Genomic DNA, 27477 nt, shown 5'->3' with positions numbered 1-27477 from the left:
CAGTTATATTATGATGAGAATAATAATGGCTTATAAAAGGTCTTTCTAAGATTTCAATTCCGGTAAGTTGATGACATTCAGAGAATTCAGTTCAGCAAGAACCATGTTTTTTTGCCTACAAGTTTTTGCTAAAGCATCTGAATAAGGTTAAATTGACTAAAACGGAAACATATAGAATGTCTCGAACACAGCGAGCATCTAAAACTAAGAGGTTCTTACAACATGATGTTCCGAACTTCTGAACTATTTGCTGCAAATGCAACTATTTCTAAACAGCTACAGCTTCTATCCCTTATATTAGCGATCACTGGATTTCTTCTCTTAAGACAGTCATCAAATTAGTCACAGAATCACAGCAACAAATCCTACTCCTGTAAATCCACCCGGTAAGTTGTAAAAATGACAATTTCAGATATATGCCGACCATACACAGCAATTATCAACAAAACTCAGAGAAGGGAGTTGAGGGGGGAGGTTAGTCAAAAGAGCTACAAGCATCAAAAAGATGAGAGTGGTGTATTTGTTCCTTTCAATACCTTCATATTGCTGCAATTCCTTTCTATACCCCTTGCTGCACCTATTTAAATACTGATTTCCATTTCCCCTTTTTCTGTGACTTCAAACATGCCCGAAGAGGAGGAAATTCCTTCTTATTAAGCGTTATAACAGGTTCTGGAGGACGGCTTAGAGGGGGAAACTCACTGTCATCTGCCAGCTGCAACGGCTGCACAGGGACCACCCTACATTTCCAAAACAAAGAAGGGATGAAGGATGAGACAAATCAGAATATGAAGAAGCAGCAAAAACTTTGGCAGGGGTGGACGATACAAAGACTGGTAAATGAAATTCCTTAAATTAAGAAGAATACTGACAAGGGGTCTGAGCTACACATGGGGAGAAGAGTGTTATTTAAAAAAACTCACAAGGATTTTGAGGTTGTTATTGTCTCACCCCTACTCCAGTGTCTCTCTCTCTCTCTCTCTCTCTCTCACACACACACACACACACACACACACACACACAACAGCAGCAAAGCCTTAGTCCCAAAATGATTTGGGGTCAGCTAACATGAATCATCAAAAGGAACCGTCTGATATAGATAAAAGGGACATAACAAGATAATCAGTTGAAAAAGCTTGAAAAAAGGTGTGCAAAGTGAGAAAAAGAAAGAGCATCCAAGTAAAAATCAAGAGAGTTTTAAAAGAGAACCGAGAATAAAATTAATGTGCAAAAGCAACAAGGGCATAAGAAACTCGTACATTATTTCCTCGCTCTTAGATGAATCCTCGTCCTCAAGTACTGTCACAGTTGTTGGGTCACTCACAAGGTCCAAAATAGCCGAAGCATCGGAATCTGACTGCTTCCCTGCTTCTGACAGTGACAGAGATCTCGGTGATGAATGTTTGAAGCTATCAAACTCAATGCTATCCAATGACACTGATGTCTCTTTGACCTGCTTAGTCTCCAGGGGATTCGATTGGTTGACTTTAATAGGTATGGGCTTACTTCCAGGAAGAATAGGGAAGTCTTCAATCGAAAAATTAAAAGCATTTATGTTTCCTTCCACACCAGATGACAGATTGGCCTTCGTAGAGGTGCAAGATGGAGAGTCCACAGATTCAACCTCCTTTCCCTTTTCCTGTTCATCATTTCTTGCTTCTAAATTAAAATGCCTTCGCATGAGGTGCTCCTAGTATCAATATGATGACAAAATAAGTACTCCGAAAAAATTTAGGGAGAGGGGGGGGGGAGGGGTGGGGTGTGCAAAAAAGACTTTCAACCAAATAAATAACCCCAAAAAGAAAGAAATATATTACAAGATTAGGAATATATGTCCCTGTTCCCCTTGATTTCCGCTCCTCTGTAACATATGAGGGATTTGTCTGTGGGAAACTTGTCAGATTCCGCTCCTCTGTAACATATGAGGGATTTGTCTGTGGGAAACTTGTCAGACAATTAACAGAAGGTGGACTTATGTTGATGTTATTATACAAGCTCTGATCAAATTGCACAGTATGACCCATCTCCATACACTGATTAGTCCAGACCATACAATGTGCTGATGCTTCAGGGAGTACAGGATACATCACACCATAATCAAGAAACCACAGAGCATAATGTATTCCTGAAAGAAGATGATCATGATCACTGTTGTCAGTGAAGATATTAGAACCATACTTGTCCACAGGAACTGTGACATCTGCTCGTCTTCCATTTCCATTCCTCTCCAATGTATCCTTGAAAAACTTTTCAAGCCCACATTCAATATTTTGTGATGGTAACATCAAAATGTCGCCCAACTTTTTAGTACCATAAGCGAGAGCAGCTTTGATACGGTGAAAGTTACCTAATAACAGTATCATGAAGATTATTGTTAAATAAACAGAACATCTAAAAAATAGTTTTGAAGAGTTTTGGTGTTAAAGCATTGCAATACCCTTGTTAACACTGCGGCCTAAATTGTTGTCATCTCTAAGAGGATCTAAAATGTTGAGAAACTTTACAGGAAATACAGAATTCTTGGTTCCAACAACTCCAACAGAAGATAAGATTGCTTCTCTAGAACTCCTTAGAAAATTATCAGTCAACAATAAATCATCACAGTCATGTGGTGCTTGTACTGTGAGATAAAGGCACAAAAAAACTTTTCAGCAAAAAAGAATAATCAAATTACAGCAGAGCATCAAAGACAAAATTAGCAGGTGTAGATGGAGTAATTACCCACTATATCTGGAAGAGATGATATTAAGACAAGACCATTAATATCAACGCAATATCTGGTCCAATCAAATGTGCTATAGTATTCTAAAAATTTATACAAGACCTGCAACCAGTACAAAACTCCTGAGTTTCTCAATGATATCACCTTCCAAATAAAATATAAATTATTTTAGCCATTTTCATTTTATCCAACATATGTAAATAACATTAATGAGATGTTATAAACATAATTTCATAATATTATTAGATCCATAAAATTAAGTCAATTTAGGCCCTATTCTCTACTTCTCCTCACCTTTAAAAAAATAATTTTAGTTCAGTGAAATTAAGTTCAGTATTGTAAAAAATAATTTCAGTTCAATAAATACAATATTTAATCATTAAGAATCAATAATTTTAAATAACAAATATAATAGGGAATCAATAAAAATAATTTCAATTCAGTAAAAATAATTTAGGGTTAGCAAAAATAATTTCAATTCAGTAAAAATAATTTCACTATAGCAAAAACAAGATGAATTGAATAGGACATATCAAACCTAAATGTCTCTTTATGATACCAATACATTTTTTACTAAATTCAATTGAATATATTTATTTGTATGTGGCTATAACAACTACTGAAGATTGTGACATTTTAACTTGAAAAACTTACTGCTAAAGGACAAGTCAATGAAGAATGGAAAAGATTGATAACATGCAAGACCATAGTCTCCAAAGCATATGTTGATATGAGATTATGATATCCACCAAGGATTCGACTCTCATAATAGCACCATGCTTTGATGAGAATCACACTACGCTTGAAGAAATGATCTTTGCCAATAAACCGGTCAACCTGATCAATATTCAGATAGAGTTTTCAGATACATACAAAGCAGTTAGATGTAAGAGTCTTAACCATGACTTCTGGTGCAAGGAAGAAGAAAAGCATTGGTACAGGACTACTGGAAGGAGAATAATTTTCAAGCAGGATATCCTTTTAGAAATTAATGATAATGAAACTCACATTACTGAAATAATGACCCAAAGATATATGTACTAACAATCAGAAAAAGCAGTAGAATGCAAAGCATTCCCAGAATGCATATAGTGAAAAGGGGAACAAAAGATGAAGTCTAAAAATTGTACATCAAGATCAATATGAGTGAGCACTAATCTTAAAATCTCAATTGACGATTCTGAGAAAGTCTTTCTTGATGAGACAAAGGTTACAAAAAGGCAATATTGAAAAATGCAAGAAATATAAGATTAAGGATCCCAAACTTAAGCTATTCAAGAAAGTAGAATGATCCTCAAAGGACTCGAATCCTAAAAATCAAGGTGGATATAGAGGGAAAACTTGCTAAACAAGATAAGGTTACGAAAAACACAGAGCAGGTAAAGATGTATTTAAAAAAAAAAATACAAATATGTCTAAAAAAACAATTAAAATTTAGATCTCCAACTTAACCTGTTCAAGAAAGTACAGTGAACAAAGCCCATTTGTTTGATTGAAGGATATGTCTACACAAATTCCGCCCACAGTGCATTTAACAATTTTAACCTGCAACCATCATAAGAGGTGCATATGTTAAATACAAATATCAACCCCCAACCATCATAAGAGTTGCAGATGTTAAATACAAATATCAATTGAAATCTCATTGTACAATGAGAAACTTTCTATACAATGCAAGAATAACACTATGCATTAGGGGAAGTAGCATGACTAAACAACTAGTCTCCTTACCTACATAATAGCTTTTGCAAGTGGAATATAGGAAGGGATCTTGATTTGGATAATGTTCCAAACATTTTAAGGTATAAGAGGGCTTAAGTCAATTTTGGACATTGGACCAACATTATTAAAAAAAATTAAAAAAATTAAAAGTTAAAAATAAATAAATAAATAAAAATAAAAATAAAAACATACATGAGATAGATAAATGGTTCTTGAACAAGAAAATACATTTTAAAAAAAAAAGTGTAAATACTATCACTAAAATAACAACCGTTGACATCATATATTGACATGTTTCAGCTGCTTAAAGAAAACTTTCCCACACTAAATTTTTTTTTCTACCCCCAAATCTTCTCTAATCTCTACGCACTCTTTTTGGGAGAAGTAAAAAATAAAAAAAAACCCTCTTTTCTACTTTCTTTACTTCATTTGACCGAGAATCATGATTCATTGAAGTCCTTATTGAAAATGAAAAAGTCTTCATTACTATGGACTATGGAGTAAAACCTTTTGTTTTCCTTATTTTTGTCGCCCATTGTTAAACCCAACGTTACAAGGTTCGCGGTACGTTGCTGCGAATCGCGACCTGATTCGCTCGTACCGGAACACGGTACAGACGCGACTCAGTTTGCGGGTGGTCACGACTCAAGTCGCCAGACTTTGCGACCCGATTTCGTAGCTTGGAACGTGTAAAAACTCGGCCGTTATTTTGTGAAGGCTTTTTGTTTTTTTATTAGCTTTTTAATCTGGGTACTTGTGAAGCTTCTGAACGTTCTTCGGAACTTCTTTAAATTTCCATTATAGGATTATTGGAATTAAAGACATTTTTATTATGTGCCCCTGATTATATAAATCTATTTAGATCTCTTTGGTTTTGAATTATTTATGTGCTTTGAAATTGTATTTTTGTTGGAAATTTTTGGAGTATAATATATTAATGTAGTTTGAGATTGTATTTTTGTCGAGAAATTTTGTATTATTTGAATTTGGGATAATTTATGTGAATTAAGATTGTAGAATTGAGGTAATGTTGGTATTGATGAAACTTCTTTGGTCTTGTAGAAGACATGATTGTAGAATTTTGCTATTGAATTTTTATTATTGAAGACTAACGTGCACGAACTTTAGTTTGAACTTTTTTTGTAAATTTTTGTGATATTTTTTGTAGCAACAAGATGTAACTATAATTTTTTTTTATAAAGAATTATTATTAATTTTAAATGAAGATAGCGTGATTTTAGAAATAATCTAATTCATTATGTTAATTAACAAAGGGTCGAATGATAATTTAGGGATGAGTTTCATGGTTCTTCGAATTTACTCTTGATGAAAAGGTACAATACTACAAGTTCATCAATCAACAAATGGTCAAATTTTAATATGTGATTTTTTTTAATTATTATAGTAATTTTTATTATTTTTTGATACATTTATTTATTTACATCTACTTGACAAGTAGTTCAGAGTATTTACTTTTTCATTTTTAATCTGTAATTTTATTTATTGTCTACTAAGTGGAGCATATGAAGGCAAGGAATTATGAAAATTATTTTTCTGTTAGCCTCCCTATTAATGGTGATAATCGAGTTAAGCAGCTCGCGAGCAACTCGAGATCGACTCGGTCAACGCTCGATCAAAACTCGACTCGAGTTGACTCGACTCGGCTCGAAACCTTAACGAGCACGAGTCGAGGAGGCTATAACTCGACTCGATAAGCTCGTGAGCAGCTCGATAATATTTTATTATTAAAATATTGTATAACAATTTATAAGAACACTAAAAAAAAAAATTAAAACAAATAATACTAAAACGTGGCATATAGAAAAAAAAAAATACAGCAATTATATAATAGAAAAAGAAAAAAAAAATTAACAAAAAAAACTCATCCGTAATTAGCAATACTAGAGTTACGAGTACTAGACTACTCAAGCCATTATTTAGACTTATCACTCATTCACTTAAAAAAAAAACCCTAAACACTTCTCCACTTCTCCTCCGTTAGTTCATTCACAGCCGCCACTTGCCTTTAGACTCCTCCCTCCTTAGTTTTTTGCTCTGTTTTTTTCTTTCATCCTCAAAATTGAAGTAATAAGCTCGTGAAGGATATCAAGTGAAGAAGCAAGAAGGATTCAAGGTCAACTAGAAGACAATTTTAATAAGGAACAAGCTTTTAATATGACAGCTGCATTTTGTTACTCTCTTTTCATGTACATCTATAGATGTTCTTGTAGTTTTATTAGATATTTGATAAAATTTATGCGAAATGTTGGACATTTTTTTATGTTCTTGAGAAATTAGAGAACTAATTAAGGCGTTTTCCAATTAATTTGGGCGTTTGTAATATGTGTGGAAAATGATTAATTTGGGTGTTTATATTTGGGTGTTTTCAATAGATTTAGCTAAGTGAGAAATCGAAACTTAACGAGTCACGAGCCGAGTCGAGCTGCGAAAAAATTAAACGAGCACGAGTCGAGTAGTAGTTTAACGAGCTTAGCGAGTAACGAGCACGGTTTTCAATCACGAGTCGAGCACACCCTAGCTCGCGATCGACTCGCTCAATTAGCACCCCTACTCCCTATAGATTTAGTATGAAGATTGAAATAATTTTCAAGAGATGAGATGTCATTTGGATCTGTGGTTTCTACTTTGTCAAGCCGAAGGTTAGGGAAAAGTCATATGTGAATTCTTTTTTTATTTCTTATCAACAGAAGGGGTGGAGCAGCAAGGAATTGAAATTGCCCATACCCAAGCTTACTTTCATGTTTTTTTTTAATTAATTTTTGGAGTCCAAATTCAAAATTTTGGATATGTTTTTTAAGTTTTTGTATGGAGTTTGTAATACGAATATAATTAAAATGTATTATAAAACCATGTGTCATGGGCTAATCTAGTAAGTTAACACATGAAGCTCAAAAAAAATTTAATAGCTAATACACTACACAAATGAGCTATTGTCATAGGCTCATAGCAAAGATTAAGGAACCATAAAGACTTAATTATGGAACCATATCTACAGCTTATGCTTTTAGAAAAAGTTAATGATTTCATCCAAAACACCAACAAGGCCCCTTGTAAAACTCTAAGCTTTGAAATAAAAGGCATATACAGCAGAGGTCTATACTCCCTCCATCCCTTTTTGTTTGCTCCATTGGGGGAGAATTACTTTTTAAATTTTTGGTTAAAAGTGATTGACTAATTGATGAGAGAGAAAAGTGGTGGGGTTAAAGTAGTGGTTGTAAGAGTGAAGGTATGTCTTTACAATCAAAAGTAGTATGGACTATGGAGAAAGCTCAAAGGATAGACTAAAAAGTAAAATTGAGCAAATAGTAAGGGACATAAAGAGCATAACACAATATACATTAATGAAAGTGCTAAATGATGACAAAACTGTCATTTACACCATCACTTAACTCTCACCATATCACATCAATTATCAAATAAAAAATTACAATATACTAAACGCTAAAAAATAATGCAAAGTTTCATATAAACAACCTCAGGTCACTGTTGGCTAAGTGCAAGAATTAGGATGCAAATATATCTCATTAACCCAAATTATACCTTTGATAAGATGCATACTATGTATTTTTGCTTGTAGCAAGACCATAAATGTTGCTTTAATAATCCTCTTATATAAACATCACATATTTACCCCAGGCTTCCATCCCCCAAATCTACTCCATATAAAAAAGAAAAAATAAATATAAATAGGGTAAAGATTACCATTTTGTCATGAGGGCTTACAGGTACGAAAACGAAGAGCATAGTAGAGCTTTTATTACATCTATAGTGAAATGTAAATTAACAAAAGGCAAACCTAGAGACAAACCTGTGCAGGGACACAAAGCACATCCTTAACTTGAATACTAGTGCTTCTCTTCTCTTCATTTTCTAGGAGATGGCAGATCTCTGCAGCTAAATCTTGGCCAGTATTGGAATAACTAACTGCAGTCAAGTCGATGTCTCCATGTGGAAGGTAGGTCTTAAGAGGCACGGATCCAAAAGGGAAAACCTGGAAAAATTCAAAACAAAGCATATTCAGCAAGTTCCATTTGATTAAACAATTTTTAAGACTATGACAAAAGAAAAAGCCAAATTTGGGAAGAGAAAAGGCAAATACTCCATCTCCAATAGAGTCCTACTTGCCTTTTGCACTAGTTTTTAGGAAGGTAAACACAAAAAAACAAGACATTGAGGAGTTAGTGTTTGGTTGATTAATGGGGTTTAATTGATTAAAGTGGATTAAAAAAATAAGATATTGGGGTATGGTTGCTTAAAAGTGATTATAGCAATAGCAATAAAAAAAAGGTATGAGACTTTTATACAGGGGTAATGTTTTCGGATAAATGAGACTCCTACTTGGGACGGGATTATAACAAATCATGCTAAGTTTTGCATTTTTACCGATTAACACTATATATAGACTCAACTTTGACTATTTTTTGATGATATATAATTAAGAGAAATCATAGTCATGTGGAAGTTGTTAGATTCATCTCAATTTATGCTAAGTTGCTGACAAAATATAGCCTTCTACAAATTATAAATTTTACTTTTTTTTTTAAGACTATAATAAAGTTTACTTACTAGTACTTACAAATATTAATGGTTGAAGTTATGCATTAGCAAGCATGAGAATATAAGTGTTGTATCTAAAATATGAGAAAAAATAACAATAATACTCCCTCCGTATTTAAATCTTAGTTTTAAAAGGCGCAAGGCGCAAATGGTCCTTGCAACCGAGGCGCAAGGCGAAGGCACGCCCTTTTGTAAGCAAGGCGCATGTGTTTACATATTCATTTCAAATTATTTTTTACTTTGATTGTACTTAATACCAATTAAAAAGTTTCATAATAAATTAAATAATAATATATGTAAAGCTAAGCTAGTCTAAATTTGAAAAAGTGTCCATCATTCTTCAATTTATAACTCATATCTTAGTTATTTTCCCTGAAGCGCAAAGGCGCACCTTACCAAAAGCGCTTGGAGGCGCGCGCCTTCCGTAGGTGACTGAGCCTCGCCTAGCTAAAACCCATTTCCCATAGCGCGCGCCCGAGGCGCGCTTTTTAAAACCAAGATTAAAATTAATGAAACGTTTTGACTTTCACAATTTTAGAAAGGTTAGTTGAATTTATTAAAGTAATAGGTAGTAAGGTATAAGTTTGAGAAGAGAGAAGAAAGTAAGGGGTTTGTGGGGACCGTCATTAGTAAAACATTACTAAAAAGAAATAGAGAGAATATTATTTTAAAAAAAAAATAGAGAGATTACTAAAAAAAGGAAACGTTTTATTTATTTTAACACGGTCGAAAAAAGAAAATGTTTCATTTGTTTAAACACAAAGGGAGTAACAACAACAACAACAAAACCTTAGTACCAAAATGATTTGGGATCGGCTAACACAAATCGTCATAAGGAACCATCCGAGATAGATTAGGAAAAATTGACAAGAGTATTATGACTTTTACCCAGTCTGCTCTAAATAAAACCACCTTTTGATAATCCCCCAATAAAATCATATTTGCACATCATCTTCCAAAAATAGAATAAAAAAACCTGGTAACGTTTTTAATAGGTTAAGGAAGGACACGTGTCACATTATGATTAGTTAGAATTTTAATTTTATCATAATTCTTTTTTTAAAAAAATGATATTAATTTATAAAATATTTATTAAAAAAAAAAAAAAAAAACCTCCCCCCTTCCCATTCAGCACCCCCACTTCACCACCCCCAACTCAAGCAATCCGCAACCCCTGCACTCAGCCACCATTCCAACTTCACCAACAACAATCACACACAATCAGCAGCGGCAAAAACTCCAGCCACTACCAAACCACACCAACAGGTCAGCTCACAGCAATTTAGGCCCCAAAAACAGAGCAAATCACAGGTTCTGCTTATTCCTCTTCAATATCCGACCACCGTCCACCGCACCCCCTTCCCCTTCCAATTCTGGCAGCCCCATCCATCTCCACCCCGACCCGATACCTCTCCCTCTCCTTCGCAGCCCAAACCCGCCACCTCTCTTTCCTTCACAGCCAGACCCGCCCACCTCTTTCTCAGTTTCTCCTTCTCATCCCAAACTTTCCCACCTCTCTCTCCTCTGCTCAGCCAAAACCCGACCACCAGGCCACCGCCCAAACCCAACCACCAGGCCACCGCACTTTATGGTGAGGTCGTGACGGTGTGGGGATAGGTGGGGGTTCACGAGAATGGGGGGATTTTGTTTTTTTTTCTTTTTTTGTAAATTAAAATCAAATTTTTTTATTAAAATCATTTTTTTTTTATAAGAAAATTGTAAAATAAAAAAATCAACCAATTACAAAGTGACATGTGTCATACCAACCCATTAAACAGGTTACCAACCGGTTACACCCCACTTATGGAAGATCATGTGCAAAGGCCGTTTTATTGGGAGATTATCAAAAGGTGGTTTTATTTATGTCGGACCGAGCAAAGGTCATAATATTCAAGTCTTCCATACAGAAAATGGGACATAACAAGACAATCGATTGAAAGGGAAATTTCAAAAGAGGTGTGCAAAATGAGAAAAAGAAATAGAATCCTAAATATTAAGAGAGTTTTAAAATAAAACCAAGACTAAAATATTAAAAAGCTTCACCAATCTGCTCTCCTATTTTTCTCCATACCCCACATTTCTCTCTTAAACAAAATAAAAACAGAATTGAAAGACATGGGACCCGTGTGATTTTTTGGTGAGGAAGTTCACAGCATGAACTTTTTTACAAATCTTCGTGAATTTTTTTCGTAAATATTCACCATTGGGATACAAGTCTTGCCAAAATTTTACTTCATGAGAAGAAAATACTCAACGTTGGGAGGGATCTAAAAGAGGGCTTTATTCCAAAAACTAACCCTGACATAAAAATTTAAATAAACCACTCCTAACTTTATAACCTCTTCAATTATGAGGTGACTAATAGTATCAAATGAACAAGAAGCCAAGAGAGAGTAGAGAATTGTCCATGCCAACCCACAAAACAGAACAAAATTCAAGGAACATAAGAGTTTTATATTTAATAGTTGACAAACATATACATGAAATGGATATAGAAATGAAGTTCTCACCTTAATTTCAAAAACATCTTCAATAAGCCTCTGAAGATATTCAATGATCTCTTTCCTCCTATTCTCAGATTCAGCATTAGGCTGGATAACAGACAAAATCTGCTGAGCTGTCCTGTCACCCACCTCCCATCTTCTAACATCAATTGGCAAAGGATGCACGTCGCAGTTAGAGCTTGATGAGGATGTGAATGACGATGGATGAGGTGAGCGTAAATTTTGGATATCCATCGTCTCCAGAAAACTGCGAACTTTATCCCTAAAAAGAAATCAAAGATTTATCAAAAATAAAATCACCAGAAATCAAATGCATAGCCAATGTACAGAAAAGCAAACAAAAAATAATACTGAGAATCACCTAAATACGTAAGAAATGAATGGGAGATAACAACTAAAGCAGTAATCAGCACTCTAATTTAATTTAGAAAAGCAAGCAAATGAAAATTAATAGCTTAACCTTTGAAGGAACTCTGGTGATTTTTGTCCAGAATGGTGAAATGAGTTCTAAAGTTCTGTTTTTTAATTTAAGATATCCCCATCCCTGCCCCTTTTCTCTCAACGTTAAAACTATTGATTAGATCTCTACTCTAAGATTTGGAAATCTGAGAAATAACCTCCTAAAAAATTTAAGAGAGCAAAACAGAATTTGAAAAGAAGTGAAAAAAAGCATTTGACTCAGGGAGACATCCGTAAATTGTCTACTTAAGTGACACGTGGTGAAAACGTGAGTACACGGGAAATGGGGAAAGAAAAAATGCGGAAAGAAATCAGGAAAATCAAAATTGATGTAGTCTCACTGAATGGTCAAGATGGAGTCGGGTCAAACCAAATGCAGAACATAAGAGTCAACAGTTTCACCTTTTGCAAAAAAAAAAAAAAATTGTAATCTTACGGAAAGGAAGGTAACTCCATAATGAAGTGTAAAAACTGACACAAAAGACAAAACTTTAATGGTAGGTTGCATGATTCATGTAAATCAAATATTAAGCAACGGAAAACAAATTACTTTCAAAATCCATTCAATACTCTTGCTCCAGACAGTTATTTTCATAAATGCAATCTTGTTTTAAAAAATAAAAAATTAAAAAAAAAAATAAATTACTTACAGCCTTAATCAGCCCATAGATACATAAACCTGCATCTATTAGGATACGCTACATTAATCCGTACAATAATAGACGTCATATTCAAATTCACTTACATTTTCCACAACAAACCCCAAAACAACCTTTCAGCCAAAGCAGTGTACATCAAGACCTCCCCAAACCCCAAAATTAGGCATGTAGCATGATCCTCACCTTTTGATGGTGGCCAGATGGTATTATTTCCATATATGATTTCAGATTTTCTGTTAAAACTTAAAAGGTCATTAATGTTGCTGACTCAGACTAATTTTCAATACCATGAACTTTACAAGGGAAAATGGAAAAAAAAATAATTGGTTAGGCAAATAGTTAAGACACCAAATTTAATATACATCCCAAGTTCATCAAAATTCTTTAGCACAAACTGGTATCAAAGGCACAGCTGACACACCTATGAGTTTCCAACATGAAAGTAACAAGAAAAATTTCAATAAATTATTTAAAATATGAACTGTTAAATGTCATACTAAACACTATCTCACAATTTTTTTATGATGTACACAAACACTTAATCTTCACTAATTATTGGTGTCCACAACCTCATACAAAACTCTTCTTTACTCTAATAAGAACAACAAAAGCTTCACTAAATTACTATATAAAAACGTCAGTTCATTCCAATATATATGTAATAATACCCCATGATAAATAATTGAAATGTGACACTATCATATACACTTCTTTTCATTGCATACGTTGCCTTAAGTTGTGAATATACATCCAAACAGAGTTCACAAAGATCTTGTTTAACATATTGCACATGTTGAAATGATTACTAAAAGCAATGTCATATATAACTAATATCACTATTATAACATAGGTGATGCAGAATTGCAGATAACGAAAATATATTACCAATGGACTCAAATTTCCTATACATTCAGAATTACATATACTTCCTACGTTCTTTTATTATCGCAACATATAGGTTGGGCACAATATTTTTGGTAGTGGAAAAAAGGAAGAGAGAAAAAGGTAAAAGTACAACATTAACCATGTGATGTAAGCATAAACTAAAGAATCAAGTTTAAAAGTAAGGGTATATTAGGTATTTACCATGTGAACAGAGACATTTCATTTCCTTAACTGGATATGGACATATGGTGCAACATTTGAGAAACATCCTTAAAAGGCAAGTGGTGCAATAATTAAAAACGAAGGAAGTAAGACAAAATAAGGTAAGGCTTAATAAGCTCAAATTAGTTCATTGAAGATAAAAAAAAGGGCTTATAAAAGCTAGATTAGGCTTTGATTGATTGATATAAAAGCTAGATAAGGGTTGACAAGGTCAAATAAGATTAGGCTAATAAGTTCCAATAAGGTGTAATAAGGCCCAATAATGTCTAATAAGTTTAAATAAGATAAAAATAAGGGCACATAAGTTCAGATAAGATAAGATAAGATAACAAAAAATCAGGGCCAATAATATAAAATAATTGAAACCAATGCAAAGAGAAAACTAGCTAATTTTGTCTTTTTAACGGATGAACGCTTATGCCACCAGCTCGTCCATTTAAAAGCATTTAATATACATTCTCTCCTTTTTTTTTTCCTTTTTTTTTTTTATTTCATTCAAATACTACCTCCATTTCACATTATGTGAAACATTTAAATTTTTTATATCCCACAAAATATACTCAATTGTTGCACATAATGTGAAACGAAGGCAGTAGTATAATATGGAATGAAAATTTCAAAGAGAAATAAAATATTAATCCCTAATCTTAACTTTTAACACAACCCACAACCTACACTTAAGCAAGAAGGTGAATCAAAATAATCAAATTATTATGAGAGACAATAGAAGCGAGAATTTTAGACATGCTTCCCCAAAAAATTCCGTTCTTCACAGCTAATAACATTCCATAGATCAATCAATAAAAGAATTCTAATAAAAGTTATAATAGGATATTAGTTATCATGAGATATTAGATTGATTTTTATAAAATTTGCCTTTATATTTAAAGTACCACTTACATTCATTGTTAACTACTAATACTTTGGAAGAAAAAAAAAAAAAAAAACTACTGACTATGAGCCAATACTATGACTACGTAGATGTCCTACAGCTTAATAAAAGTCCTTCATTCACAAGTACATAGCCCTAACAAGTCTCAACATACTTTTAGTAACTACTTTACTAGAAATATGAACTCTGTGGCAATTCATCGGTTCATCCTATCTTAACATCTGTAAGCAAGAAATCTTCAAATATTATCAATCTCAATACCAAACAGCTCAAGAATATGATATCTAACAAGTAACAACTTATGCTGATTCAATTGTCTTTAACTAAATGACATCCAATAATGACCACTAAATCTGAGGCCAGCCAAGGCATCATAGATTATTCTTTATCACTATAATGGGGCATTGATGCACTTGGATGGAAAATGCCAGTATAGATTAGGGCATAGCTTTTTCTGAACCCACTTGACTATTCTTGATTGGTAGATGCAATCATACATTCATACATGATAACTTATACGAATAACATTTCCACCTCAAAACTTATGTACATTATATCAGGGATATACTCACGGTGTGCTCTTCATAAGACAAACCTTTTCACCTTCCAGATATTAACAGCTACATAACAAAAGGATGCCTAAGCAACAAGGAGACTATATAAATATAAACTACTATTCCATAAAACCTATGAAAAAATATATTCCAAATTTTATATTCTAAGTCCACAGCTTATTAAAAACTCGATTAAAAGAACAACGATACCACCCATCATCTACCTTGACTTTAAATTGTGACTTGAAATCAATCAATCAAAGCCTTAATCCAATAAGTGGGGTCGGCTACATGAACCAAATTTGATTATTCCGTGTAGTCATCGACATAAATATACCTCCTCCATCCCTTACGATCCAATGCTTCATCCTCATAGCATACTTTAAATTGTGACTTGAAAGGTCTGGATAGAATAGCATACTTTAAATATGCAACATACCCCAATCTCCGACCTTCTTCGTATTCAAGCAAGAAATAAGAAAATTGCACTGCGAACTTCGTGTAGTAGGAGAAATTGTAGAGCATAGAAAATAGCAATAACCTCTCTACTCTTTATATCTAGAGGAATGTTTATTTTTTGAAAAAATGGAAACTAATAATCCTACCTTTGCCTTTTCTACTCGAAACAATCTCACATTTTCGAAATCTCAAAACAATCTTATACCCCCACCTTCTTAAAACAGGTCTTTTGACCTATAACCTGTTAAACAGGATTTTTTTTTAAAAAAAAATTCTCTTAGCTTCTTTAACCTCAAGTCTCCATTCTTCAAGTTTCTTCCATGGCTACCACCATACCAACTCCCTTCTATAGCCACCACCACACAACCCCGCCACCCCCCCCCCCCCCCCGCCCCCTTGAAACCCCCTAACCCTTAAATCCTACCACCCCTTATGAAACCCCTGAAGTCAACCATTCACGAAACCCCTAAACCCCCCACCCCCAACAAAATTACACCCAAAATTAAACCCAAACCCAAAAAACAAAACTCAAACCTAAAACACCCTAATATTTATTTTTTCAAGATACTACTAAGTTGGTCCCAACGTAATTGTGGAAACAATTTGGACTAAAAACCTAATTGAAATTTGAATTACATAGACGAATCTGGAAACAAATTTCTGATTTCAGTTTGGAAGTTTTGGGGAAGAACAACAGAGAAAGGAAGGGAATTAGGGAAAGTTGAACCCAGAAAACCGACAAAAGGGAGGTGGGGAAAGAGGAGGGGGTGGTGATCAGGAGTGTCTGATGCGGTGGTGGGGAGCTCGGAATGCGGTGGTGGGGAGCTGGGAAGAGAAAACTATTTTTGTTTTTTTTAAATTATAAAAAAAAATAAAATTGGACCAATTAAAAGCTGACATGTGGTAAGTGACCTTCTAAAACAAGTTACCAATTTCACAAACCGGTAAAAGACCTGTTTTAAGAAAATGGGGGTACATAAGGTGGATTGTTTTGAGATTTCGAAAAGGTGGGATTGTTTAGAGCAGAAAAGGCAAAGGTGGGATTATTAATTTCCATTTTTTCCTTTTTTTTTATGCCAGGATGATCATTACAATGTTCATGGCAGAGTATATCATTAGGATTGACTACTAAAAGCCTTTTTTACACAGCATGGGTATTCCAGCAAAATTTGGGCACAAGGAGCTGATCAGCTGAACATGAAAATGTATTACACTAGGATATTGTAGAAAAATTTATCAAAGTAGGATCGTTTAAGCCAATAAATTATACTTGTTAGCTTTCCTCTTTTGCATCCCAGAAGATTAAAAACAGAAGTACAAGAAAATCTGCAGATATGTTAATCTTTTGTGACTAAAATCTACAAACAACTGACCACCTATCAAAGACTAGTGTGAATAGCAGTGAGACAAAGCATCCCTTCTTCGAAAATAAACGAAGGTACACATTATAGGAGTCACCAACTTCGTCCACCCTTGTCTATGCATTTTTCATGAAATTTTCTGAGAAAAATCAAAGCCATAAGAAGCTCTACACAAGGGCAGAAAAGCAAGCAGAGATAACAGGATTTTTCTTACAACACCATGATAACACATAAGAATCGTATATATCAGTTTGTTCCATAATGATACATTATTCCAAAGTTCACCAAATCTGAAATCCCATTATTATTGCAATAGCTTCCAAGTTTCTTAAAAGTCCTAGGATAAAATTATACGCATTCTCTTATTAGAATTTAGAATAATCAAACAAGGCATTACTGATCAAGTATCAAGAAGTCTAGCTCGGTATTGCCTGGAAGCTGGAAAGCAGCAGCAACAGCTATGAATTAATAACTCACGACCTACTCCTGTTAAAGTAGTCCTAGCTGGTACAATTTTACACTATGCACCAATTTGCACATTCCAAAGTGTTGTTCTCAAAGTTAATATTGGTCTCACTCAACAGTGAAGACATACAGCACTACACACACACACACGATAAATAAATTGATTTAACGAAGTCTGACCACGATGAATGTCCTTAAATCAACTTGTAACAAACCCGAGCACAATGGCCAAAAACAGAACACAATAACCAGAACAGAACAACACAGAAGATATCACAGCATGCTAAAAATTACAAACAACAAAACAATAACCAGAATTGAGGCAGTATAACAAATAACAACATACAGTATAAGGGGTGATACTAACCAGGAGTTAGACATTGGTTACTACAGTAAAATGGAGCAACTGAAAGGCAATGCTAGAGATTCTGATGCCCAAGCCTCAACAATTTCTCTCACTTTATGTTGCTGAAACAGAGTACACACAAACAAAATATCAAAATCCCACTCTAATAATAATAATAAATTCATAAATAAATTTGTCATAAAAATCAAATTTTTCAAAACAATTAGACAAAAAATCTTAATTTGCAATGTGGGTACTTCAAAATTTTAACAATAATCATAATCAGTTATACGGGTATTTCAAACAAAAAAAAATAAACAATAATCATAATTAGGCATATAAGTATATCAAAAAATAAATTAAAATAGAAAGAAATTGGTGATTACCCATAGAAAACCCTAAGTCTTTGCAGTGGTGAAAGTCCAGAGAATGAAAAACCTTCCACATTTGGAGTGCCCTTGTCCTTGTAATTGAGTAATAAGGAAATTGCTCCTTCAGCATCTCTTCAAAGAACACAACACCAAAAATGGAGACATCCCATGAAATATGAAACCCATCATCATAATATAAATAATAACAACAATAAATACAAATTATAATTATGATGATTATGAAATCAGAAAAGCATGGGAAATAGTTTATCATGTTTAATAAATGGGATTTTTGATTTTTCAAAATTAGGGAAGAAAATAAAAATACAAAATTTTTATCCCTCAAGATCATGTAAATCGGGTAGCAGATTCTTTAATTAGATATATTTTGGAAAGATATTGGCCCAGAAAGAGCAATTGAGTGTAATGAATTCCAAAGAAACGCTGAAATCTTCCATAATTAGATGTAGTTTCCAGTTTTAATACCCATAGTATTAAACAGGAAACAAACCCAACTGCCTAAATGAAAAACAATGGAAAAGAGAGAAAAATTTAGGAAAGAATATTCAAGGGTTCTTCTCAAATCTATGTTGTTGGGTTTAGAGGTGGTATGCACTACTCCGTATATGTCTAGGTTTCTCTCTCCCCTATTTTTCTTCTATGTAGAATAATAAGGTATTTGGTATGGTATTTTTTATTTGGTATTTGGTTTATAAATATTGACATAATAGGGTGCGGAACGGTCGACTAGTTCTTCTATACATGTGTTAAGCACATAGTCACTGAATTAGTCCTACTATTTCTATACACGTATTCGGTAACGCATATTTACTACATTAGTCATCAATAGTGGTAAACAAAAAACGTTAAATAAGCGAAAATTCTTCAGATTTACCGGTAACAATCAATAGTAATAAAGACCCTTGATTCAAAATATCAGCATGTGTGACGTTGTAATGACGTGTTATTTTCCTCTCACGAGTTTGGTTGCTCATAGTCATTAAATTAGTCAACAACGTTGACGAGATACGTTGCATCAGCAGAAAAATCTGCAGATTTCCTGGAAACAACCAGAATTAATAAAGGCATTTGGCTCACAGGATTGACATGTGTGATGTAGTAATGACGTGTTAATTTCTATTCACATGTTTGGTCGGTCGTAGTCATTGCATTAGTCATCAAAATCACAAATAATGTTGCATCGGCGAAAAATTTTCTTACTACCGGCAACCACCCAAGTAACATCAAGCCACAACAATTCAATTCAAGTCTAAAAAAAATAGCGATGTTACTGATATATGGAGGGAATTTTGTTGATTTATTTAGTTTTCAGATTTACACTTTGTGAGTTATAATCTGAAATAAATCTACAAAGTAAATAACTATTTCAATTTCAAACCATAAAAATTGATTTCACCGTGATTGTTCAAATCAAGTCTTGATTTTTTTTTTTTAAAAAAAAAAAAAACAGAAATTAAGCCTTGATTTTATCACTAAGGTTTCAAGTAAAACAAGGGCACATAGGGATTAAACATGAACAATTTCAGTACATCACATATCAAACCATAAATGTAACATTGGAATCCAACTAAATGTATCATTTTAATATATATAGTTTCATACTACTATAATCAGAAAAATGAAAAGGTAATAAATGGAAAATTTGATTATACAAAAGGTATACACTTGATAAAGTTACCTGTAGATCGGATGAGAATAGGAAAATAAGGTACCAAGTGACGAATGTTGACAAAGCAAATTTGTAAAATATTGAGACTTTTTGCTTGAAGTGAGAGAAGAGCATCAAAAACAATGAGGAAGGAATATGCAAAAAGTTGAAATAGATGGCAAAGTTATTCAAAATACATTTTGTGTACCCTAAAAAATATCTAAACTAATTTACACAAAACGTTTTTTCATTTAATAAAAATTGTTCTCAATACTGTATATATGCCACGTGGGACCCTCCTTATACATAAACATACCACATCATCAAGCTAAAAATATGTAGAATAAAAAACCAGGGATGATATTGGAATGAAAAATTTTAATTAGAAAATTATTAACAATTCCTTGTCTGGTTTGTAATGAGAATTTGATTCGGAATAAATACTAAGGTTACATAATTGTTTTTACCAAGTTTCTTTCCTATTATTCTCATTAATGAAAATTTAGTGTTTTCGTGCTCTATCCCACCCCTTAGCAATAAAACCATGGGAATAGGCCCATTATATCCCCAATCCCATCTTAAATTCTCCTTCCAACGAAGGCAACATAATAATATAAATTCGCACATCTCCAGTCCCCAATCTCAATCCCCAATTTCCACAAATCAAACGCACTCCTCAAGATTAAACATTATCATTAAATATGCTAATGTATAACGAAACATATAAATTGTGTTAACAAATCCCGTCAAGAAGAAACAAAATGTGTTAATGGTTGAATTACTTGAATTGTATTGATATCCGAAATGACATATGGACAAAAGTTATAATCGATTGTAAAACTATTGTAGCTTTATCACAATTTAGTTTTTATGTCTAAGTTAAAGTAAAATGAAGAATCTCAAAATAGGTTTATATTTACACACTTCAAAATTAATATTATATTAATATTTTTTTAATAATAATTCGCTCACCATACATATATTTCTTTTTAAAAATAAAATATAACCAGCAGTTGAGATTAGTGATCCAATTTACAATCCCTAATATATAAATATATATATATACATATATATATATATATATATGTCCCTAATATATAAATATATATATATACATATATATATATATATATATGTCCCTAATATATAAATATATATATATATATATACATATAAAATATATAAATATATATATATACATATATATATAGATATGTATATATATATATATATATACATATGTGTATATATATGTATATACATATATATATATATATATATATAATAAAATGAAAACTAGAAAAATAGTACCTTTGTGTAAAAAAAAAAGAAGGGAAAATAGTACCCTTTCAGTCTCTTTTATCTATTCATCTTACTTTGACTTTTTTGTCAAACAAGTGAAGGGAATAACTATTTTCAATATGTGTTAAAGTATTTAAATTTTATATTTTCAAATTTAAAAAAGTAACTTTGTAACATGCTACAAAATTACCATGGCTAAAACAAATATTCATAACATATCAGAAATATATCAACAATAAAAACTTTAGTAAGGGATTCACGATGAAGGTAAGGAAAGATCTTTACAAAAAAAAATTAATAATAGAAAGTTTGAAATCATAACAAAATTTAACAACGGCTTAATTCGGTTGTTTATACCAAAGTAATACGAATTACATAGTATCTCTCTTATAAAATAATTATCACACTTTTTTCTAACTTTTTGATACGCGATGTAGGAATTCATAAAGAAAGTTAAGACAATAAAGGTAAGATCTTTTCAAAATTTTAAAAATGTAACATTTAAAATCATTATATTGGCATAATTCTATAATTTATACCTAAGAATTTTTATAGTATCTCTTTTATACATTTTTTCCGTAACTCTTTTTATTTACACGTCAAGTTAAAAATTACTTACGTTTTTAATAAAGAAAAGAAATTTTTTTTAAAAAAAATAATAAAATAAAATAATTATGGATACACTTACCTGTTTTTGTTTGTTGCCATGTCTCAAAAATGTGTGCTTCCAATTTTCACAATTATCCAACCAATAAACCCAAACCCCCTCCAAAAATCCAACAAACAGAACCCAGAAAATATATTCAACTAACCAAACCAATTTCTTAAAAACACAAATATTTATATAATCTCCCGCCAAAAATTTCTCAAAAATTCGTTATTATCTCCAAAAATGCAAACTTTTTCATTTTCACCCTTTATCTTCAATCTTCCAAAACCCCAAATTCCACCCTCTTTTATCCCCAAATCTCATTCATCAATTCAATCCACCGATTACGAAACCGAAAGGGGTCTCCAATTTCAAGTGGGTGATTCGTTCTTTCGACACGAAAGCTTCATAGGCCGAGACCTCGGGGTTCTTTCTGCCGCCCACTACAAGCGTTCGAACCCCGAATTACGGGTTCTTGATGCAATGTGTGGATGCGGGGTGCGGTCCCTTCGGTACTTAGCCGAATCGGGGGCCGATTTTGTGTTAGTTAATGATGCAAATGAGGAAAACAGGGGATTGATAATGGATAATTTGTCTCAAATTCCAAAGGATTTAGAGGGTAAAAAGAAATGGGTAATTACCCATTTGGATGCTAATAGAGTGATGAGTGAGTGTTATCTTCAAAGGGATTTTTTCGATTTTATTGATGTTGACTCATTTGGTAGTGAAACAAGCTTCTTGAGATCGGCTTTTAATGCTATAAAAATGGATGGTTTGGTTTATGTTACTTCAACTGATGGCTACTCGGCTGGAGGACATCGTCCCCATAAGTGAGTACACCTAATCTTGATCTCTTCAAATATTGACATTTTGTTATTTGGTTGTGTTTAAAATGTGTGTGTAATGCACACCAACTGTTTGTGAAAATGGTCCTTGTGGTTCTATACTTTTATTTGCAAAATTATTGTATACCAACTATACCCATTTGGATTGTAGCTCATGGTCATTTAAATGTTTTTGACTTATGCTTTTTTGTATGCATTACCTTTTTGAAAAAGAAACTATTTACTATTGACATTGATTCGTGTTTGGGTGTGAAACTGTCGATTAGTTTAGCTGGTTAAAGTCGAAAACTGAGATCAAATCTCGTATGATTAACTAGATAAGGGTGGAGGTAAATTAGCTATCAAGGAGAGCTCATAGGCCAAAGTTTGTGGGTCATGTTTATGTGAATATGTGTACTAACCTAATTGAATTTTCTTAAGTTTGAATAGTGTATATTCAAGAGTCAAGCCTAGGCCCCCTTCCCTTGTGTAAATTCCATGATTTTGGCTCTTGAGAAGTAGTAGAAGTCACTAGAGTAGGACATGTTGAAGGTTGGATTCTATAATGATGTTTAATTGGACAATTAAGTATGAAGGTGACAGATTGCTAGAATTGTGCATGAACTATGTTAGGCAAAATTACACTAAAAACAATAGGCGTAGTAATTTATAATCATGTAAAATTCGACTTTGCAATGGGTTGAATTGTATGTAATTTGAAGTGACTTAGAAATATACCGTAATTAAATATTAGGGTCTTTTGTAAATCAGAATGAATATTTTATTTAATTTATTAGAAACAAGAATAATTATTGATTGCAGATACAGATTTCGAAAGTGGATAGAGAATAGTACAAAAGATGAGTAAGAAAGCAAACAATAAATGAATGATACGGAGTACTCAACCAGCTTATGTTGGACTATTCAAATTTTAAGATATGTAATATATATTTTGTAAAAGGGAATTAATAAATAGTGAAAAGGGCATTTAGCTAAATTTGTCATTTTCTATAATTTCACGTGAATCATCATGTTTATGTCTCTTTCATTTCTTAGGCCTCGCTTAGTCTATTTTCCACATCTTAATTGTTTATATTAACAAATTTTAAATCTATGTAAATCTTTGGAACTGTTAATGTATCAAGAAAAGAAAAGAAGATTTGGACATGTTGGATCTAACAGATGTTATAATTAATTGCCTGAATATGTATGGGTAGTTGGGCAAATAGTAGCATAGCTCTACTAAAGAATGTGTTAACTTGACAAATGGCTAGCTATCTGAGTACAAGAGTAATACAAGTAGAATATTAGTTTTGTATTTTTATTATTTGTCTTTAATAATGGATCTTATAATTATGAAGAATCATGTTAATGCGACAATTATGTTTAAATTGAGGGATATATAGTAAATCTTTAGCTTCGTATGAGTTAGAGCTTTTATCTACTCTCTATATTATATAAACATAATCAATTTGATGAGTACATGTATTCATTCAGCTAAACAGAGCTTGGCTTTGTGTATCTTGAAGTAAAAATCTCGAAATAGAGTGGAATAATGATAATTTATCCGAACTTACTTGAACTTGTTGTTATGATAAATTGTAAAATAAATTTGGTATCTCTTTATCTGAACCTAATAGTGTTGCTGTTTTGTTTGTTAGTTCTCTGGCTTCTTATGGAGCTTATATTAGGCCAATGCCTTATCCAAACGAGATTGGCTTAAGAATGCTAATAGGAGGTGCAGTTCGTGAAGCTTGTGTGATGGGATACCATGTGACTCCTCTCTTTTCATACTACTCTTACCATGGACCTGTGTTTCGAGTTATGTTACGAGTTAACCGTGGGAGGCTAATTGACATGAGGTTATACTTGTTGGAACTGTGACACTATTAGCTTATGCTATCGATCATTTAATTTCGTACACCAGAGAGCTAATTAGGTGGCTTTAACTTCTGATGGCAGACATTATGGATTCATAAGCTACTGTCGTGATTGTGGAAACTCTGAGACATTTACCTGGCAAGAACTTGGAAAGATCTGCTGCTCCAACTGCAGCACTAAGGTATGGATTTCTCATTGAATCATTTACTTGGCCAAAAAATGAAGCTTCTAAAAACCGATATGCCTATTTGAATGTACACATTTTGTATGATCAGAAATTAGAATTTTTGTATGAAGAGACCAACCAAACATGATAATATGAGGATAATATGTCGAATCAATATTGGATTATTATTGTTGTAGTTATTGTCATAGAAATACGGAATACAAAGTACTGTATTATTTATGGTCCTGTGAATTTTAGAAGCATTGATGAAATGGTCCATTATTGCTTCAGTTGATACTGATGTTTATGGTGCTTACTTAAACTTGATTGATATTCCATATTTTGCTTGTTATAACATGCATTTTCCTACTTTAAGTGGATTGATATGTTGTTGAAAGCACAAAGCAGTGCTCTTTGTTCCTCGCTTTTCACGTGTTCTTGTAAATAGCCCCATATTGACCCCATCGCTTATCTGGCTACTGATGAACAGCTTTCTGGATCATTGTTTTGATTTGCAATTTAATGGCAAAAAATAACGATCTAAACTGACCAGATTTGATCTAAAATCATACAAAGCCTATTATTTTGGGTTAGTATGAGTGTTTATTATTCGTTTATTATTCCACATCAACTTAATTACTCGTCTAATCATTAATCAGACAGTTTGTTGGATATATTTTATTAATCAGACGGTTTGTTGGATATTATTATCCCACTCGACTCTGAATTTAAGTGAAAACCTCAAACCTAATCACCAAGCCTAAAGGCCTAAATGAAATCTACATGTCTACTGAATTCTTCATAGAGCGTGACTTACATGTGCCAATATTCACACATATTATGTTCTGGCATGTAACGTACATAGAGGCACATAACATGCATGCCCCTTCTTTAGGGCCTTTTCATTAAAAGTTTTGAATACTCCATCTCATAGGATTTGTGACATACATAGAGGCACATTTTACTGTATTTATAAATTTCTCGTCTGCTGTCAGCCGCCTTCTGGTGGTTCACTTGTTGTCTCAGGGCCCCTTTGGACTGGACCACTCCATGATGGTGCGTACCTTGCAGAGTTATTAGATCTAGCTCAACAATGGGGATGGATAGGTAATGGCATAGGCCTCGAATTGGAGAAAGTTATTAACCTGATGATTGGTGAAAGCGATCCAAAATTACCATCAGGTTATATCAAAATAGATCAGGTACGGTATTCAAATTTCTCGACATATTTACAATCTGATAACTCTTCAGTTTGAATCATTTGTTTGTGATTCTGCTTAATAACCTATCTAATTTTGTATATTACCTGCCAGATAGCTAAACGTGCAAAAGTAAATTCTCCGTCCCTCAGAAGTTTGATAAGCACCCTGCAGAAGGTATACTTTCTGATATGCTGCTATAATGAGTTGATGACTGAGAATCTTTGTACTAGTGAGATTTTAACGTAGTATTATAGACTTGAACCTGAAGTAAATGAAATTCCCGGCCTGGTTCCTCAGTATGATGGCTTTTGTGCCTCCTGTGAACCAACAGAAGTTGCCATCATTTGGCTCTAGCTGCATTAACTTTAACTTCATATGCAAAATTAAGCGTCAACAAACTTGTATTATATGACAAAACTGATGTGTTGGAGGTATGGTGTATTCTTTTGCAGGAGGGTTATGCTGCAAGCAGATCGCATATTGTATCAAACGCGATCAAGACAAATTGTCCAATGACTACTTGCATTAGCATTGCAAAGGACCTTAACAATTCAACAACTACAACCCATGCATGAAGGAGACCAGAGTTAGAACTTATAAAGTTATATAAGTTCTTATTGATCTATTATAAGACATGCAGTTGGGAGTTCCAACAAGAAGAAACGCAAGATGCTGTAGCTTGGCATATCTCAGGCAACACATCTTGATTCAGCGGAAACCAGTGCAAAAGGCAGACAATTCTGATCCAGTTGTTGCATAAAAAGAACAGAAGTTGGATTTGATTAACTGAGGACACAGGAAGAATTGACTTTACGAACTCTTTACCTTTAATAGGTACAAGGGAGTGCACGAGAGGGTGACAGTTTCAGCTCCATTGTTAGGATGTCTAGTTGTATTTGTATATGTTTATGTACTTGAAAACTGACAGCAAATTTTGTCTAAAAACACATTTTTAAGGCTCAAGCATCAGATAGAAAATTTCACCTATCCAATCCAACCTACATTTGAATTGATATTAACAAAGATTTTGGTGTTGCACTGTCAGAAACAACCAAGTATAATTCATTGGATTCAAACTTGTGGTAAATTTTGTAGGTATTAATATGAACAACATTGAAAGTGGTTCTTATATAGTTTTGCCTGTAATCTTCAACAATCTTAGATTTTTGTGACTTGATTGATCGATAATCATATCTGGCGCCTACATTCACTGTAATCTTAAGAGTTCAGAATAGGCATTCAGCAGATCAGAAGCCTTGAAGCCTGGCATTGTGCACAGGATACATGTTCACAATTCAAATGTTCATGTCCAAAACTCTAAACAACTAATGAAGCATTGTGTACAGTATACATGTTCACATGTTAATGTCCAAAACTCTAAACAACTAATGAAACATATTGCATACTCAAATACCTCCAATGCATCATTTTAACAAGACTGCTTGCATCATTTTTACACTGAGTTTCTGATTTCTGTTTTACACATATCTTAGCTAACATACCTAACACTGTCCATGTAAACGTTCAAAGAGTACACAAACCCCTTGGTAAAAGCAGAATAGCTCATCAAATTGGGCAAAAAGGT

The 27477-nt window shown here is 33.1% G+C and overlaps 2 protein-coding genes across 3 annotated transcripts; one reads left to right on the top strand and one right to left on the bottom strand.

The window, feature by feature from the left end:
* Positions 1 to 26: 26 nt before the first annotated feature.
* LOC145593714 (uncharacterized) lies at positions 27 to 22259 on the bottom strand. 2 transcript variants are annotated; one of them, XM_081650039.1, is made up of 14 exons: positions 21859 to 22259; positions 19095 to 19259; positions 18215 to 18331; positions 17850 to 17950; positions 11533 to 11788; positions 8274 to 8456; positions 4175 to 4267; positions 3377 to 3559; positions 2722 to 2824; positions 2438 to 2620; positions 1818 to 2347; positions 1260 to 1690; positions 537 to 740; positions 27 to 371 (listed from the first exon to the last, which is right to left on the bottom strand). In XM_081650039.1, exons 4-13 carry the CDS (start codon positions 17861 to 17863, stop codon positions 578 to 580), a joined length of 2139 nt encoding a protein of 712 aa, XP_081506165.1. In that variant the 5' UTR covers positions 17864 to 17950; positions 18215 to 18331; positions 19095 to 19259; positions 21859 to 22259; the 3' UTR covers positions 27 to 371; positions 537 to 577. The 2 variants fall into 2 exon arrangements, with proteins under 2 accessions (XP_081506165.1, XP_081506166.1); XM_081650040.1 differs by lacking the exon at positions 19095 to 19259.
* Positions 22063 to 26888, top strand: LOC145594401 (uncharacterized). The gene is made up of 6 exons (XM_081650713.1): positions 22063 to 22649; positions 24305 to 24505; positions 24606 to 24705; positions 25686 to 25892; positions 26004 to 26066; positions 26345 to 26888. Exons 1-6 carry the CDS (start codon positions 22063 to 22065, stop codon positions 26465 to 26467), a joined length of 1281 nt encoding a protein of 426 aa, XP_081506839.1. The 3' UTR covers positions 26468 to 26888.
* Positions 26889 to 27477: the final 589 nt, after the last annotated feature.

This window comes from Chenopodium album, chromosome 19 (assembly GCF_948465745.1).
Source record: "Chenopodium album chromosome 19, dcCheAlbu1.1, whole genome shotgun sequence".
Taxonomy (NCBI): domain Eukaryota; kingdom Viridiplantae; phylum Streptophyta; class Magnoliopsida; order Caryophyllales; family Amaranthaceae; genus Chenopodium; species Chenopodium album.
Note: the sequence above shows the minus strand (reverse complement) of the source record. Positions and strands in the feature narration are given on the sequence as shown.

Coding starts and splice junctions, on each gene's coding strand:
- LOC145593714 (XM_081650039.1), bottom strand. Junction 3,560..4,174: donor CACTGTACTTTCTTGAACAG/GTTAAGTTGGAG, acceptor AATATTGATCAG/GTTGACCGGTTTATTGGCAA. Junction 2,621..2,721: donor ATCTCTTCCAGATATAGTGG/GTAATTACTCCA, acceptor TTTATCTCACAG/TACAAGCACCACATGACTGT.
- LOC145594401 (XM_081650713.1), top strand. CDS start 22,063: ATGCAAACTTTTTCATTTTCACCCTTTATCTTCAATCTTCCAAAACCC. Junction 25,893..26,003: donor GTTATATCAAAATAGATCAG/GTACGGTATTCA, acceptor ATTACCTGCCAG/ATAGCTAAACGTGCAAAAGT. Junction 26,067..26,344: donor TGATAAGCACCCTGCAGAAG/GTATACTTTCTG, acceptor ATTCTTTTGCAG/GAGGGTTATGCTGCAAGCAG.